Source organism: Notechis scutatus, chromosome 10 (genome assembly GCF_049901735.1).
Source record: "Notechis scutatus isolate UNSWTSFEM ecotype Mainland chromosome 10, rNotScu1.2, whole genome shotgun sequence".
NCBI classification, from domain to species: Eukaryota; Metazoa; Chordata; class Lepidosauria; order Squamata; family Elapidae; genus Notechis; species Notechis scutatus.
The window spans coordinates 18,044,212-18,059,084 of NC_142018.1; the positions used below are offsets into that span (position 1 = coordinate 18,044,212).

General features: G+C 46.0%; 1 protein-coding gene across 5 annotated transcripts in view; it reads left to right on the forward strand.

The window, feature by feature from the left end:
• SEPTIN6 (septin 6) overlaps positions 1-14,873 on the forward strand; it is a 42,207-nt gene continuing 27,334 nt past the window's right edge. For 3 of the 5 annotated variants that reach the window (XM_087972187.1, XM_087972188.1, XM_087972186.1), the window contains exons 1-2: positions 36-440; positions 13,991-14,105. In XM_087972187.1, coding sequence (XP_087828313.1) covers positions 411-440; positions 13,991-14,105 — 145 coding nt within the window. In that variant the 5' untranslated portion in view covers positions 36-410. Of the gene's footprint in view, positions 441-13,990; positions 14,106-14,873 lie in introns of all 5 variants that reach the window. The other 2 variants (XM_026674804.2, XM_087972189.1) reach the window with 2 other exon arrangements.

The following is a 14,873-nucleotide window of genomic DNA, read 5'->3' on the forward strand; positions in this document are numbered from 1 at the left end:
GCCAGCGGAGGAGAAAGAGGAAGAGGAGAAGGAAGAGGAAGAGGAGGGGGAAAGCACCGGCTGCGGGGCTTGGGAGCGGTGGGTGGGAAGGGGTGTGTGTGCCTCCGCGTCGTGTCCACGCCCCGCTCCTCGCCCCCTCGGCTACCTACCTCCCTCCCGCTCCTGCCGCAGTGGCCGCGTCCTGCCAGCTCCCCGCCCCGCCTGCCAGGCCCCCCCCTCGGCTGCTGCTGCTGCTGCTGCTTCTGGGCTTGGGAAGGAGGAGGAAGAAAAAGAGGAGGGAAAAAAGAGGTGGAGGAAGAAGAGAAGGAAGAAAAGGAGGAGGAGGAGGAGGAAGAAGAAGAGGAGGAAGAAGAGAAGGAAGAAAAGGAGGAGGAGGAGGAAGGAAGAGGAGGAGGAGGCCAGGGGGGGCCATGGCGGCCACGGAGCTTGCACGCCAGGTGGTGAGTGCGGGCAGCGGGCGGTGGGGGCGGGGGGCGTCCCGGGGGTCTCCCCCCCAAGCCCCTGCCCTTCCCCGAGGGGCTGCTCCGGCCCTGGCCTGGCCGAGGGGGGCGCGCCGGAGCTGCCTTGCTGCCGGGCTTGGCCGAGCCAAGGCAGGCAGGGATGCTGGGCAAGGGGTCCGGACTCCGGCCGTAGTTGCTGCTGCGGCCCCTTCTGCGTCTCCGGAGCCCGTTGACCCGGAGCAGGGAAGGAAAGAAGGAAGAAGAAGAAGGGAGAGGAGGGGAGGCCCGGCTTCCTGCGGAGAAAAAGAAAAGCGGGCGGTGGGCTGCACTAGACCTGGGTGCTTTTGGGGGGTTCGTCCTGCTCTCCTCCCTCCCGGGAGGGAAGGGCGCGATGCAGGACCGGCGCCTTGGGGGTGGGGTGGGGGGAGAGATGCCTTCCCCACCCCACCTCGGGGCTGGTGTGGGGGGCGGGGGGGCGTGGGAAGGGGCTCCTCGGGCCTGGCAGGCAGGTTGGCATCCGGGAGGGAGGGGCGGGGAGGAGGAAGGGACAATCCCGGCCCAAGCCACGGCTCGGTCTGGTTTGGGCCAAGGGTGATGGGAACGGACCGGGCCAGAATCGGGCCAGCTGGTAGCCATTGATTGCCTCTGGGTGGGGGGTGGGGGGTGAGGGGAGACGAAGGAGGCTCCCCCTTCCCCCCTCCCACTCCAATCAGGCCATTAGATCTCCCCCCTTTCCCTCTCTAGCTCCCATCATCCCCAGCCAGAGGCGGCTGCGGAAGGGGGAGGGGGCGCTTGCGTAATTTGCCTGCCATTTGAGCCACACACGCGGGGCGCTGGCAAGACGAGGAGGAAAGTGGGCTACCCCCACCCACCCCCAAAATAAAGTAGTGGAGAGAGGGAGCTTTTGTCTCCTTGCAGGAGGATGGGAAGACACCTGCGCCTAATCCTGAGCCTTTCTTTCGGGTTAGGGGTGATTCAAAAGAAAAGAAAAGAAAAGAGAAAAAGGCAGCCGAGCTTGTCAACCTTTCTGCTTCCCTTTGTTGTTCCGGAAGGAAACGAACCCGGGACTGGTGGCAGAGCTGTGGTTTTTTTTGTTTTTAAATTCATTTTGAGGTCTCTAGTTCCTTTGAACGAGGAAAATGGACGATGGCTGGAAAAAGGGCAGCTGACAGCAAAGGCTGAATTGGAAACGGGGGGTTTATTTCACTCCCCGCCCCCCTTTGACAGTCGGGCCTGGGGGTCTATAGGAGCATCTTTCAGCTGGATAACCTGGTTTGCCTTACATGGGAGGGAGGGAGGGGTCTCCGCTGGGCCGAGGTTACCCCGGTTGAGGGGAAGGAGAAACAGGGAAACCTCCCCCCCCCTCCAGCAACAAGCTTCAAGTGTCACAAAAAAAGGACAGCCATATTTTTTTGGGAGGGGAGGTTGTTGTTTTTTTTAAAAAAAACCTGCTCTGTGGGTCTTTCAGCCCAGAGGTACCCTTGTAACTCTGTCCCCATTAGCAATCTTGATGTTGGTTAAGTTAGCCCCCTGTGCTGGTGGCTTTCGAGACCAGAAGAAAGCTGGGGGTTGGACTAGATGACCTATAAGGTCCCTTCCGACTCTGTTAATCTGTCTGGTTTTCTATTTTGGAATTGAATGGAATAGGAATGAAATAGAAGAGAAGAGAAGAGAAGGAAGGGACCTTGGAGGTCTTCTAGTCCAACCCCCTGCTTAGGCAGGAAACCCTACATCACTTCAGACAAATGGTTAGGGTTAGGCTTCTTGTCCTGACTTCATAATAGAATAGAATAGAACAGAAATAGAAATAGAAATAGAAATAGAAATAGAAATAGAAATGGAAATAGAAATAGGAACAGAACACAACAGAATACTTCATTGGCCAAGTGTGATTGGACACACAAAGAATTTGTCTTGGTGTAAATAATCTCAGTATACATAAAGAAAAGGTACATTTGTCAAGAGTCAGGAATCATCAGGTGCAACACTTAATGATAGTCATAGGATACAATAAACAATCAAATCATAACAGGAAACAGTCAGTATAAAGCGTAAGGTTACAAGCAACAAAGTTACAGTCCTACAGACACAAGTGGGAGGAGATGGGTGATAAGGAGTGATGAGAACATTAACAGTAATAGTACTGCAGACTTTGTAAATAGTTTGGCAATGTGGAGGGAATTATTTGCTTAGCAGAGTGATGGCGTTTGGGGAAAAACTGTCCTTCTGTCTCCTTGTTCTGGTGTCCAAGGCTCTATAGCATCGTTTTGAGGGAAGGAGTTGAATATTTGGGACATTGGGAGAGGGCTGACAACTTCATCAATTTTAGTTATTTATTAGGTTTTTTTTTTTAAAATCTCGCCTTTATGACTTTTTAAGTAACTCAAGGGAGTTGAATGTACCTAATACCCTTTCCTGTTTTCCCCACAACGACAAACCTTTGAGGTAGGTTGGGCTGAGAGAGGAAGGGACTGGCCCAAAGTCACCCAGTTGGCATTCATGCCTAAGGCAGGACTAGAACTCCCAACTCGTTTGGCCCAAGTTACACAGCTGTCTTTTGTGCTTAAGGCAGGACTAGAACTCCCAGTCTCCAGGTAATTGGCCCAAAGTCACCCAATTGGCTTTCATGCCTAAGGTGGGATTAGAACTCACAGCCTCCTGGTTTCTAGGCCAGCATCTTAACCACTGAGACCAAACTGGTTGTAGGAATGTGCGGCCCTCCATCTCATTCAATCTCTCCCATTCCAGAACACCTCAGTGGTGGGATAGATAGAAAACCCATTTTGGTCCCTGCAGTATTGAAGTTCTACCAGCTAGCAGAAGACAGGCTAGGTTTGATTGGCAGACAGGTTGAGCTCACAGTGTACTAAATACAGTGATTTGTACATTTGTGACCCCTCCTGATGTGGAGACCTGGATTCCCTGGCTTGTGTCATGTCCAAACCAGTCCGTGATGGCTTGCTCAACAAACTTGGGTTTAGCAACTTTGCTCGGGAACGCAATCTAACTCATTGGGTGAAGCAAATTTGGAACATAGAGTGCTAGTTGCTTTCACATCCGTTTCTGTAGTAATCTGGCTAGTTACCACGAGAGAGGAAGGAAGAAGGGTCAAAGTTTCTCTTTGCTTCCCCTTGTAGCCTGCGAGGATATTCTCTCCTATTATAAGGAAACCTTTGTCCATTTTTCTGGGTAGGTAGATACCATTCGGAAGAGAGAGAAAAAAATATCTCAAAGCCTCCATTGTTGTTTGTTTATGAATGCCTCTTGAATCACTCTGCAGATTCTTTTCTTAATGTTGTTTACATATCATTTCTTAAAAAAAAAAATCCCCCCCCCCCCCCATATTCCCGTTTTAATTCTCCCTTTAGACGGCAGCACTTAACTGACTTATTCTGGTTTTGAAAACTGAGCAGGACTGGTAGTTGAATAAGAGACCATTACCAAATCCTTGGATCGGAGACTAAGCAGGGAAGTCAAACAAATGTAGAAGATAATACAATTTTAAAACAAACAAACAGATAAAACCCTGCAGGGATGTGTCCATTAAGATTAGCAGGAGTTGAGTTTGAACTGAAGTGTTTTTTTAAAAAAAAAAAAAAAAATCTAGAGTTTGCGACTGGAGGGTTGGAATTTATCTTTCTGGATGATGGCAACGGGTGTAAAACATTTAAGATTGTAGAAGGGTGTCAGAATTGGATGCAGATCTGGGCTCAGTCATCGAATTCACACCGGCTCTCCTTGGGTAGTGAAGTTTTGGCAGGCTGCACAATGCCTGTAATGCCAAAAATGGCATCAGCAAACGTGCACTATCCATAGCAGGCCAGCTTTCCCTCAAGATGCTTATGTAACGTTCTAAAGTTTAGCAGCCAACAACAGATAATTATGAGGTTTTGGGTCTGTGCCTTCAGGCGCAGAGAAGCCCCCATCTACTGCCTTGATTAATGTTGCTTTTTTGACAAGCGACGAGCAGATGTTTTGCATACAGAGAAGGTTTTCATTCTCAAGCGTGACTCATGGAAGTCCAGAGCTCGGAAGGCTTTTGCGCAGCAAAGAAAGGAACTCATTACCGTCCAGAAGGGTCTCTCCTAAGTGGCAAACCATCGTGGTCTTATCTGTCATGGAGAAGAAGCAGAATTGTTGTGTCCATTGGCAGCCTGCGGAGACGGCAGCAGAGTCGGACAGTGGGGAGGGATATGGGCCAGTCTGGGAGTCTGGGGAGGACTTGGACGAGGGTCCTGTATCCTATACAGAGATGGGGCCAGGGCCATCTGGGAGTTATGTGCTGACTCTGGAGCCTCCAGAATCTGACAGCAGCAAGGCAGAGGAACAAGGGGAGCCTGTTCCCAGTATGCACATGCGCAGAGCTGCCAGAAGGCAAGAGCAGCTAAGACAAAAGGGACGTAAAGCTTGGAGGTGATTGGCCCTCCCATAAGACATAAAGGAGGAGCAAAAGGACAGGAGCCTTTGCAGGAAGCAACTTTGTTCGTACTGGTCGGTTTGAAACGTGAAGCTCTGTGTTGAATTTGTGCTCCTGTTGGCCTCGTATAACTAATTGGACATTTAGATGTCGGCAGCATTTCAAGGGAGATAAAGGTGGGTGCTTATCAGACTTATCCTGAAGGACTTTGACAGACTTCCGTGGAACTATTTACAAACGGTGTGAGACTCATTACAGGCTGTGAATGATTAAAATTCACAGCCGTTGAAATAAAGAAAAAAGGGGTTTGGAGACTAACGCGTGTTTGCTAGTGTCTCAATAAGCCTTGGTCAGAACAAAAATAACAGAGTTGGGAGGGACCTTGGAGGTCTTCTAGTCTTACCTCTGCTCAAGCAGGAGATGCTGTGCACCCTTCTGGACAACTGCTTGTCCAATCTCTTCTTAAAAACTTCCAGTGTTGAGACTACCCACAACTTCTGAAGGCAGGCGCTTTCCACACAGTTCTCACTGTTAGGAAATTCCTCCTAGCTTGCTTCTCTCCTTGATGAGTTTCCGTCCGTGGCTTCTTGTCCTCCCTGCAGGGGCTTTGGAGAATCAAATATTGGAACCCTGTTAACATGTCACCCCCCCAGTCCTTCTTCTCACTAGACTAGGTAAAGATAAAGGTTCCCTTTGCACATCCATGCTAGTCATTTCTGGCTCATCTCCGTTACAAAGCCGAAGAGCCAGCACTGTCTGAAGACGTCTCCGTGGTCATGTGGCCAGCATGACTAAATGCCAAAGGTGCACAGAACGCTGTTCCCTTCCCACCAAAGGTGGTCCCTGTTTTTCTACTTTCATTTTTACATGCTTTTGAACTGCTAGGTTGGCAGAAGCTGGGACGAGTAACGGGAGCTCACTCCATTCTGTGGCACTAGGGGATTCGAGCCGCCGAACTGCCGACCTTTCTGATCGACAAGCTCAGCGCCTTAGCCACTGAGCCACTGCGTCCCTCACTAGACTAGACACACCCAATTCCTGCAACCGTTCTTTCTATGTTTTAGTCTCCAGTTCCTTAGCCATCTTTGTTGCTCTTCGCGGCATTCTTTCTAAAGCGTCAACCTCTTTGGGCCATTCCATTGAGTTGGCCTCTTGTGTGTCCTGGGTCAAAGGGAGACTTGGGCAATAGCTTTATAACTCATCCATGTAAGAGTGAGGATGTTGACACTTTATATTGGTGTATCTTTGACCATCAGTAGCTGATCTGTTGTGGGTATTGGCAGAGTTGACAAATTGCAAGAACCCACTTGAGGGTTCTCGTTCATCATCCTGTTGGCAGCTTTTCTCAGAATGCCACATGGTTAGAAAGCAGGGCAATCTTTGAGTCTTTCTGGTAGACTTCTCAAGCCTCTGGTTACTCGTTGTATGAACCAAGGCACTGGTGGGATTCAAAAATTTATACTACCGATTCTGTGGGCATGGCTTGGTGGGCGTGGCGTGGCTTGGTGGCCGTGGTAGGGGAAGGATACTGAAAAATCCCCGTTCCCTCCCCACTCCTGGGGGAAGGTTACTGCAAAATCTGCCTTCCCACCACATCCCACTAACCTGCTTTCCCGCTCTGTTCTCCTGTGCAGGGCAACCAAAGGAGACCCAGCCGATCAGCTGGGACTCAATGGGAGGGGGAGAATAAGTGGGGGCAGGACCAGTCAGAGGTGGTATTTGCCGGTTCTCTGAACGACTCAAAATTTCCGCTACTGGTTCTCCAGAACTGGCAGAACCTGCTGGATACCACCTCTGAAACCGAGGAGTTTAAAAGTTGGTTTTCAAGAACGCTCTTAATAAATGAGGAAAAAATAGGTCAGCCCAGTGGTTTCTCTGAGTCATAAATTAAGTGCACAACATGTGTGCAGAGTCTTTGTGCTCGAGAGCAGCCTGGGTTGTTGTAGGCTGCTGTTGGCTGCACTGGGAGAAGAACCCTGGGTTTGATTCATCCTTGAAGTAAACGGGGCCGATCCATTGTACAGTCTTCGCCACTCAAAATCTGAACGTGGATGGGTGGTATGATTTTGGAAGGATTAAATGAGTCGACGGAGAGCAGCTAGACCTTGTTTTGCAGATACAGATTAACAAGAGTTGGAAGGGACCTTGTAGATCATCTAGTCTAAACCCCTGCCCAAACAGGAGACCCTACACCATTTCTGACAAAGGGCAATCCAGTCTCTTCTTGAAAGCCTCCAGTGAAGCTCCCACAACCTCCGAAGGCAACTTCTGTTCCATTGGATGATTGTTCTCACTGTCAGAAAGTTTCTCCTTATTTCCAGGTTGAATCTCTCCTTGTTCAGTTTCCATCCATTATTCCTTGTCTGGCCTACAGGTGCTTTAGAAAACAGCTTGACTCCTTCTCTGTGGCAGCCCCTCAAATATTGGAAGACCGCTATCCTGTCTCCCCTGGTCCTTCACTTCCCTAGACCAGCCATGCTGGAAAAGGATCTTTTTCTGTCGTTGAGACTTCTTAGGGTACTGGTTTTCAAGCAATTGATGAAAGGTCTTGATAACATAACCTTGCCTTTTGAAGATAACCAGCAAAAATTATTGACCTACACAAGGCTTTTGTTGGGCCGCCTCCCCCTTTTTAAGGGCTACCTTGGTGAAAGCGATAAGAATGTTTAGTTTTCTTTTTAACTCAGTCAAATAAGTCATTTATGATTTGGCAGAGGAGAGGAAAAAAGCACCCTGATTTCATGTAATGTTTGTAGTTGGTCACAAAAGAAATGGATAAGCCTCACTTGGTAGAAAGAGACCAACCACATCAAAGATTCTTCTCACTTTTTCCTCTTTATTCCCCCACGGTGGCTGGGGAATTCTGGGAATTGAAGGCCGCATCTCTTCAAGTCAACAAGGTAGGAGAAACTCTGCTCTATATAGCAATAGGGTTTGATGAAGGTGATAGGACTAGCAGAGATTGCAAAATTACCCAGTTGGTTTAGAGAAGGATTGATTACAATGATCTCTATTACTTTTATTGGTGATCAGAGTAGAAACTTCTTATCGACTTTTTGCTGTAAAAGAAAAAGAAAAAAAATGAACTTGTAAGTTGATCATTTGGGGCTGATGATTAGAAAATGTAACTTGTAGAAAGAGAGAATTGGGATGTCGTTTTATGACTTTACAAATTCATAATCTTTGTCACAAAGAGCCTATTTCCATTTCTATTTCTTAGTCACTATTCTTCCTTATAGTTGTGTTCCTTTTACCTTGTTAACTTTTTTCAATGAAAATTATATCAAAAGAAAGAGAAGCAGATCACCATAAATGCTTTTTAATTGAGCAGCGTGGCTGCAAAAGCAAAATACTTCCCCGGGGCTCCTTTGTACAAATGTTCCTTTTTCCCAAAAAATAAAAAAAGAACTTGTAGTTTTGATGGTGGGAACCTTGGTTGGGGTATGTCAAATTAAAGATGGTGAAAGGGAGGAAAAAAATGACCTTTGCTTTTCTTGGCATGAACTTTGTGGAATAAGGAGAGTGAGAAAAAACAAAAACAAAGGAAAATAATTCATACCAAGGAAAAACACTGGATAGTTGAGCTCATGAATTTTATCCTCAGGGGCCAACTAGCAAGAGTAAGATACTTGGGGTAGGCTTTCCTGGTTCTGCTGGACTTTATTTTGTTAATTTTGCTTAGAGAACAAATCAGATCACTGATATAGCTTGAGGGATACATGTCTTGACAACAAGTCGGTGTTTCTCATTTCCTCCAGCATCAAGGAAAAAAAGTGCACTTTGTACCATGGGAAAGTTTCATCAACATCCCCATTTCTGCTGCCCTTGGAAGCAGGTTCACAATTTAAGTCTGCATGTTGTTGCACCGTAAAATCGGTGCATAGGAAATTCAAAAAGAATATTTTTTTTTAACAGCAGTATTTTTCAACTTTGGCAAGGTTAAGATCCGTGGACTTCAATTTCCAGAATTTTGGGTGGGAAATTCTGGGAAATTCAGAATTTTTGGTAATCAAAGTCCACACCTCTTAACCTTGCCGAGGTTGAGAAATATTGCAACAAATAAGACAATATGCAATAAAAACAATAACAGGGAATAGAAATACATTACCTAATTTAAAAAAAAAACAACCAGCAAAATTAACCAGCCTATTACAAAGATCCCAAAATAGGTCAAGATTTCAACAATATACTGGGGTAAATGAGAAGGAGAATTTGATTTAATATGTTTTTGCAAAAAAGATTACCATCTCATGTAACCATCTCATGTTTTATACATCAACTCTCCCATAGCAACAATCTCATCACAGACTTAGTGATGGAGACTCTTAATTTTTCCAATATTGCACAATGGCCAATGTTGCAGCAGACATCATAAATTGAACAGTTATGTTTTCAGTTCTTTGAGTTGTCTCACTAAATAATGACAGTAAATACATCCTGGGACCGTAACTAAATTTTATGATATCCGTGGAAACTGTCTGGGGCAAAGCACATGTTCTTGTGAATTATGGCTCTTTTCCAGGCTGAAGCCTGCTGAGGAAAATTGCCAAAGCAGAAGGTGACTCAGTTGTAGCTTTAAATTATGGAAACAAAATCAGATTGTCTTTGCAATGGCTGGACCTTTGCTGTGTCTTAGAATCAAAGAGTTGGAAAGGACATCAGAGATCTTCTAGTCCAGGGTTCGCCAACCAGTGGGCCAGGGACCACTGGTGGTCCATGAGAAAATGTTGGTTGTCCACAGAGAAATGTCGCCCCCAAAGCAATTAATCCTGGCTGTGCGGGGAACACAAGGCTTGTGTCACTTGCATTGCAAACAACATGGTTGGATGGCCTTGCAGTCCAAGGGATTCGCAGGAATCTTCTCCAGCACCAGAGTTCAAAGGCCTCCATTCTTTGGCGCTCAGCCTTCCTTATGGTCCAACTTTCACAGCCTTACATTGCAACTGGGAAAACCACAGCCTTGATTCTACGCATTTTTGTTGGTAGGGTGGTGTCTCTGCTTTTTATTATTGTTGCAATTATTAATGTCTATATTGTTCTTTACTCTTCCCATGAACCTCAGTTCTTTCTTGCAAGGGCCTCTAAGAATTTGGATGAGGAAAACTCGATTTTTCTCTATTCACTGAATTTTAGATTTTTACGGCAAGCACTAACTGTATTTTTGAACGGAGGTAGCAGCAACCACACGCAAACAGGAAACCTCACTCAGAGGAAGCGAGTGTCATGCTTGCTCTACTCATCTCTGCAAGCTTCAGCAGCTTCCCCTCATTCCTCACTTGCCCCTCACCAGATGTGTGGATGTTAATACCCCACCCCACCCCAAATTTCCTAGTCTGCACAGATACGGTGGAGGTTGCAAAACCAACGTGTTTGTGAGGTTTCAGGTTTGGGGACGGTTGAGAGACAGGATCCCCTTACTTAGAAGTTACTAACAGGTGAAGCATTCACTGAAGAAGAAAAAAAACCTCAACATTTTTGGGTGCACCGCTTAAAACGAACCCTTTGCTTTTTCACTCTTCAAGGGGTGATTTTGGAATCGGCTGCGTTTTCTGTGCGTGGACAAAAACCCAGTTTATTTGGCGGTCCTCTGAAGATTGAAAATGTAGAGAGGGGCTAATTACCGCAGCAGGAACCTTTGCAATTGGACTGCTATAATTGGATATATATTTTCCAGTAAATGCACTTTACAGCCAGGTTCCTGGCTAGCAGGGAAAACCATACCAGGTCTTTCTTTCTTTCTTTTTTTTCCTATCAGTTACTTCATTACTGCTGCTGTTCTTTTTGTTGTTGTTTTGGTTTTGTTTTGGTTTGGTTTTCCCTGCAGAATTGAATGATGAACTTTTGGCAAGACAGAAAGGGAAGGAATTAGACATTGGTCATTGGGAGATCCACTACTCTAAAGCAAGGTTGCTCAACTTTGGTGACTAAAGATAGGTGGACTTCAGTTCCCAGAATTCTCCAGGTGGCTGGCTGGAGAATTCTGGGAGTTAAAGTCCACCCATTTAAAAAAAAAATCTTGCCAAGTTTCAAAAAACAGTGCTGATTCATTCTGAATTTCCTGTGCACCAGTTTTAACCTAGCAGCAACCTCCGTGTCAACTTGTAAAACATTCCTACATTTGTTTCCAAGTTGGCATAAGAAAGAAGGGGTGGGCCTTCGTTACCTCCCAAACAAAACATGGAAAAATCAATATACAATATTAAAAAAAAAACAGGAAAAGAGAAAATGCCATTTAAATATGGGCCAAAATGTATAGAGGTAGATGCAGAAAAATACCTTTTATTAGCACGCACATTGCACAATTACAGGGATTATTGGGTCCCTTTTCAAAAACATATGAAAGAAGGCTGAATATTATTGGTTATACAACCTCAGAAGTGTTATAGAGCGATGATAAAGAAAGCAGTGTAAACAAGATGTCTATATTTCTGATACATTTACACGACTCATCTTTTATTCTACTCTTTTTATTCTATCTTTTTTTAGTGGTTAGTATTTACAGTTGTAAAAATAATCTTTCATAAAATTACTATAAAAAGAAAAAAAAAAGAGGGGAGGGGTGAGGAAGGACTGGAGAAATGAACTTAGAAGTAAGCACTTTCCAACCTTAAAAAAGATTGTCACTAAGCTACTGGCGCTTTTTGCCTGAGAAAAACTTTAATTGGAGAACGTGATGGATGACACCTAATGCTTAATTGGAGAAACTGATTTATGGCACACCCAGGGGAGAGCAGGGAAGCAGGGTGACAAAATGACTGTAATTATGTATGCCAGAATCGGCTTCATACAGGTCATGCCAGTATGTCGCTCCTAATGAATTCTTCGAAGTTTTTTTTAAGTTTGGCTCAAGGCTCAGGATTTAATTAGGGCGATCTCTGGAATCCTGACACTCCGCACTTATATTGTGAATCTCTTTCATAGGGCAACAGAATTTGGGAGGTGGGGGCTGATCAAACTTTCCCATGGCAAGAAGCGCACCCCTTTCTTTCTTTGATGCTTGAGGCAATGTTTTGTTCATAGCCGCTGCGTCGCATTTGTGATTTATGAATGCAAAAGAGCACAGTAAGGGAATGAAATGGGTATCCTTGCTACCAATGGCTTAGCTCGTTCGCATTTCTGATATGGTCCTTTCACAGAATTGAAAAAAAAAATGTCAGGCTGCTCTTTTAGCCTGGCTTGATCCTAACGCCCAACTTTGACCCATAAAATGGCAAACCCCTTTTGAATCCTGCAGTCCAGTTTGATGGGCAGAAACCTGATGGTTGGATGGATTTTTCTAAGGATAGAAGTTGTTAACAGTTGGAAGGGACCTTGTAGGTCATCTAGTCCAACCCCCTGCCCAAGCAGGAGATCCTACACCATTTCTGACACAAATGGCAGAAATCTCTTCTTGAAAGTCTCAAGTGAGGGCAACTCCTGTTCCATGGGTTGCCCCTCACTGTCAGAAATGTCTCCTTATTTCCAGGTTGAACCTCTCCTTGTTCAGTTTCCATCCATTATTCCTTGTCTGGCCTTGGAGAATAGCTTGACCTCCTTCCTCCTCTCTGTGGCAGCCCCTCAAATATTGGAAGACTGCTCTCCTGTCTCCCCTGGTCCTTCTCTTCCCTAGACTAGCCAGGCCCAGTTCCTGCAACAGTTCATCGTTTCTTTTAGCCTCCAGCCCCCTCATCATCCTGGTTGCTCTTCTCCGCACTCTTTCTAGAGTCTCCACATCTTTTTTAGAGTGTGGTGACCAAAACTGGATGCAGTACTCTAGGGGTGGTCTTACTAAGGCTTTATTGAGTGGTATTAGTACCTCACTTTATCTTGATTGTATCCCTCTGTTAATGCAACTAACAACTAATGTTGAAAGATGTGCTTGCAAGGGGGTCCCTCATTTATGGTCTAAAAAAACCCCTCAAGACGGCCATGACAGCACGATGAAAGCACGGCTTTTGATGTGCGAAAAAGGCGATGCGCATAAAAACCAGGCAGAGCTTTGATTGCATCATTTATGACCATGCCCTGTGGACACACCTATGCTGAAGATCGGTATCTCCATAAGAATTCCTGTTCTTGGGAATCTTCTCTCCCTCCAGCTCCTAGGAGGAAGTTAGGTTTTGGAGCCTACTGACGTTGGCCAACTGAGCATGGCAAGAAAGTTACCAGATGTTGCTCCAGGTCGGTTCGTTTTTAAATGGTGTGATGCTATCGCACTTGTGGTGTGTTTCTCAACTCTGGTTCCTGCTCCTGCCTCCCAAGGCAACTTTCCCATAGATTTTCTACTCTGTTCTTCTGCCAGAGCATAAAATAATTCCAGTAGGGACATGTTCAGCCTGTATGTGTAATTTAGGAAGAGTAAAAGAGTCCAGCAACATGTGCTTGGAAGTTGTTCTGATCAAGGCTTATTGAGACGCTAACAAATACATGTTAGTCCCAAAAGCCATTTTTCTTTATTTCAGTGGCTGTGAATTTTAGTCATTCACAGCCCGTAATGCGTCTCAAGCAGTTTGTAAATAGTCCCAAGGAAGTCTGCCAAAGTCCTTCAGGATAAGTCTGATAAGCACCCACCTTTATCTTCCTTGAAATGCTGCCAATGACCAAATTTCCAATTAGTTATACCAGGCCAACAGCAGCACAAATTAAACACAGAGCTTCAAGGTTTAATCTGAACAGAGCAAACAAAGCTGCTTCCTGCAAAGGCTCCTGTCCCTTTGCTCCTCCTTTATGTCTTATGGGAGGGCCAATCTCCTCCAAGCCTTCCTCCCGAGTCGCCCCTTTTGTCTTAACTGTTCTTGCCTTCCGGCAGCTCTGTGTATGCGCGCCCTGAGAACAGGCTCCCCTTGTTCCTCTGCCTTGCCGCTGTCAGATTCTGAAGGCTCCAGAGTCAGCACATAACTCCCAGGTGGCCCTGGTCCCATCTCTGCATCGGACGCAGGACCCTCGTCCGAGTCCTTCCCAGATTCCCAGACTGGCCCATGTCCCTCCCCACTGTCCATCTCTGCTGCCGTCTCTGCAGGCTGCTGGCAGACCACAACAGAAGGAGCCAACATCTACCCCAAACCCCCCAATTTGGACTATATTTAAAAGCCTATCCCAAAAGTTAAGCCTTTGCAAGTTAATATTAACATGCATCCTTTTGTAACCGTCTTAGGGTGAAGGTTGCCGAACCGTTCCTCTTTCTGGCCATGTCGGATTCGATAGCTTGCCTGACCAGCTGGTTAACAAATCAGTTAACCAAGGCTTCTGTTTCAACATCCTCTGTGTGGGTGAGTAATACTTTCATTTTCTGTTCTTCTCTCTTCCTCCCAGTCTTCTCAGGCCCGCCATTTCCATTTTGGGGGAAATTCCGTGCTCAGCGTGAATTCCTCTGCAGCTCCCGGTAGATAAGCAGGGCTGAGACCACGCTCCTTTGATCTACCTTGGACATGTGTTTGGCCTCTGATCCTGTTCTACCAGATCGTTAAAATTCAGTGCATGGAATGGACAGGAGAAGAAGGAACAGGCTCTCATAGGGTTGACCAAAGAGAGCAAAAACGACAAAGAGACAGAGATAGAACGTGTCTAGCTCTGATGGCAACTTCTACCATTCCCTTGTTCTTGTTTTGTTATTCAAGTTGCTAAGTTGTATCTGACTCTTTGTGGCCCCCATGGACCGTAGCCCAGCTCCCCTGTTCTCCAAGGTCTCCCAGACTTTGCCCAAATTCATGTTCGTTTCGTCAATGTCCATTACTCTAGTAGGATTCATATTAAGTGAAGAGCTAAAGAATTGTGGGGTCCTTGGTGCTCTCTGAGCTTTTGTTGCTTTCTCGCAGATGTTTCATGACCCAACTAAGCAACATCATCAGGAGAGAGGGGTGTGTAGAGAGAAGGAGAAGAACTGTGGGGGCTCACTGTGCTTGGTTGCTTTCTTGCAGACGTTTCATTACCCAACTAGGTAACAACATCAGCGCTAGAAGGGAGTAAGGACTTTCTCTCTGTTTGTATTCTTGTAGCTTACCCTGTCACTGTTGGTGGAAACGATCTTGCTGGTCCCT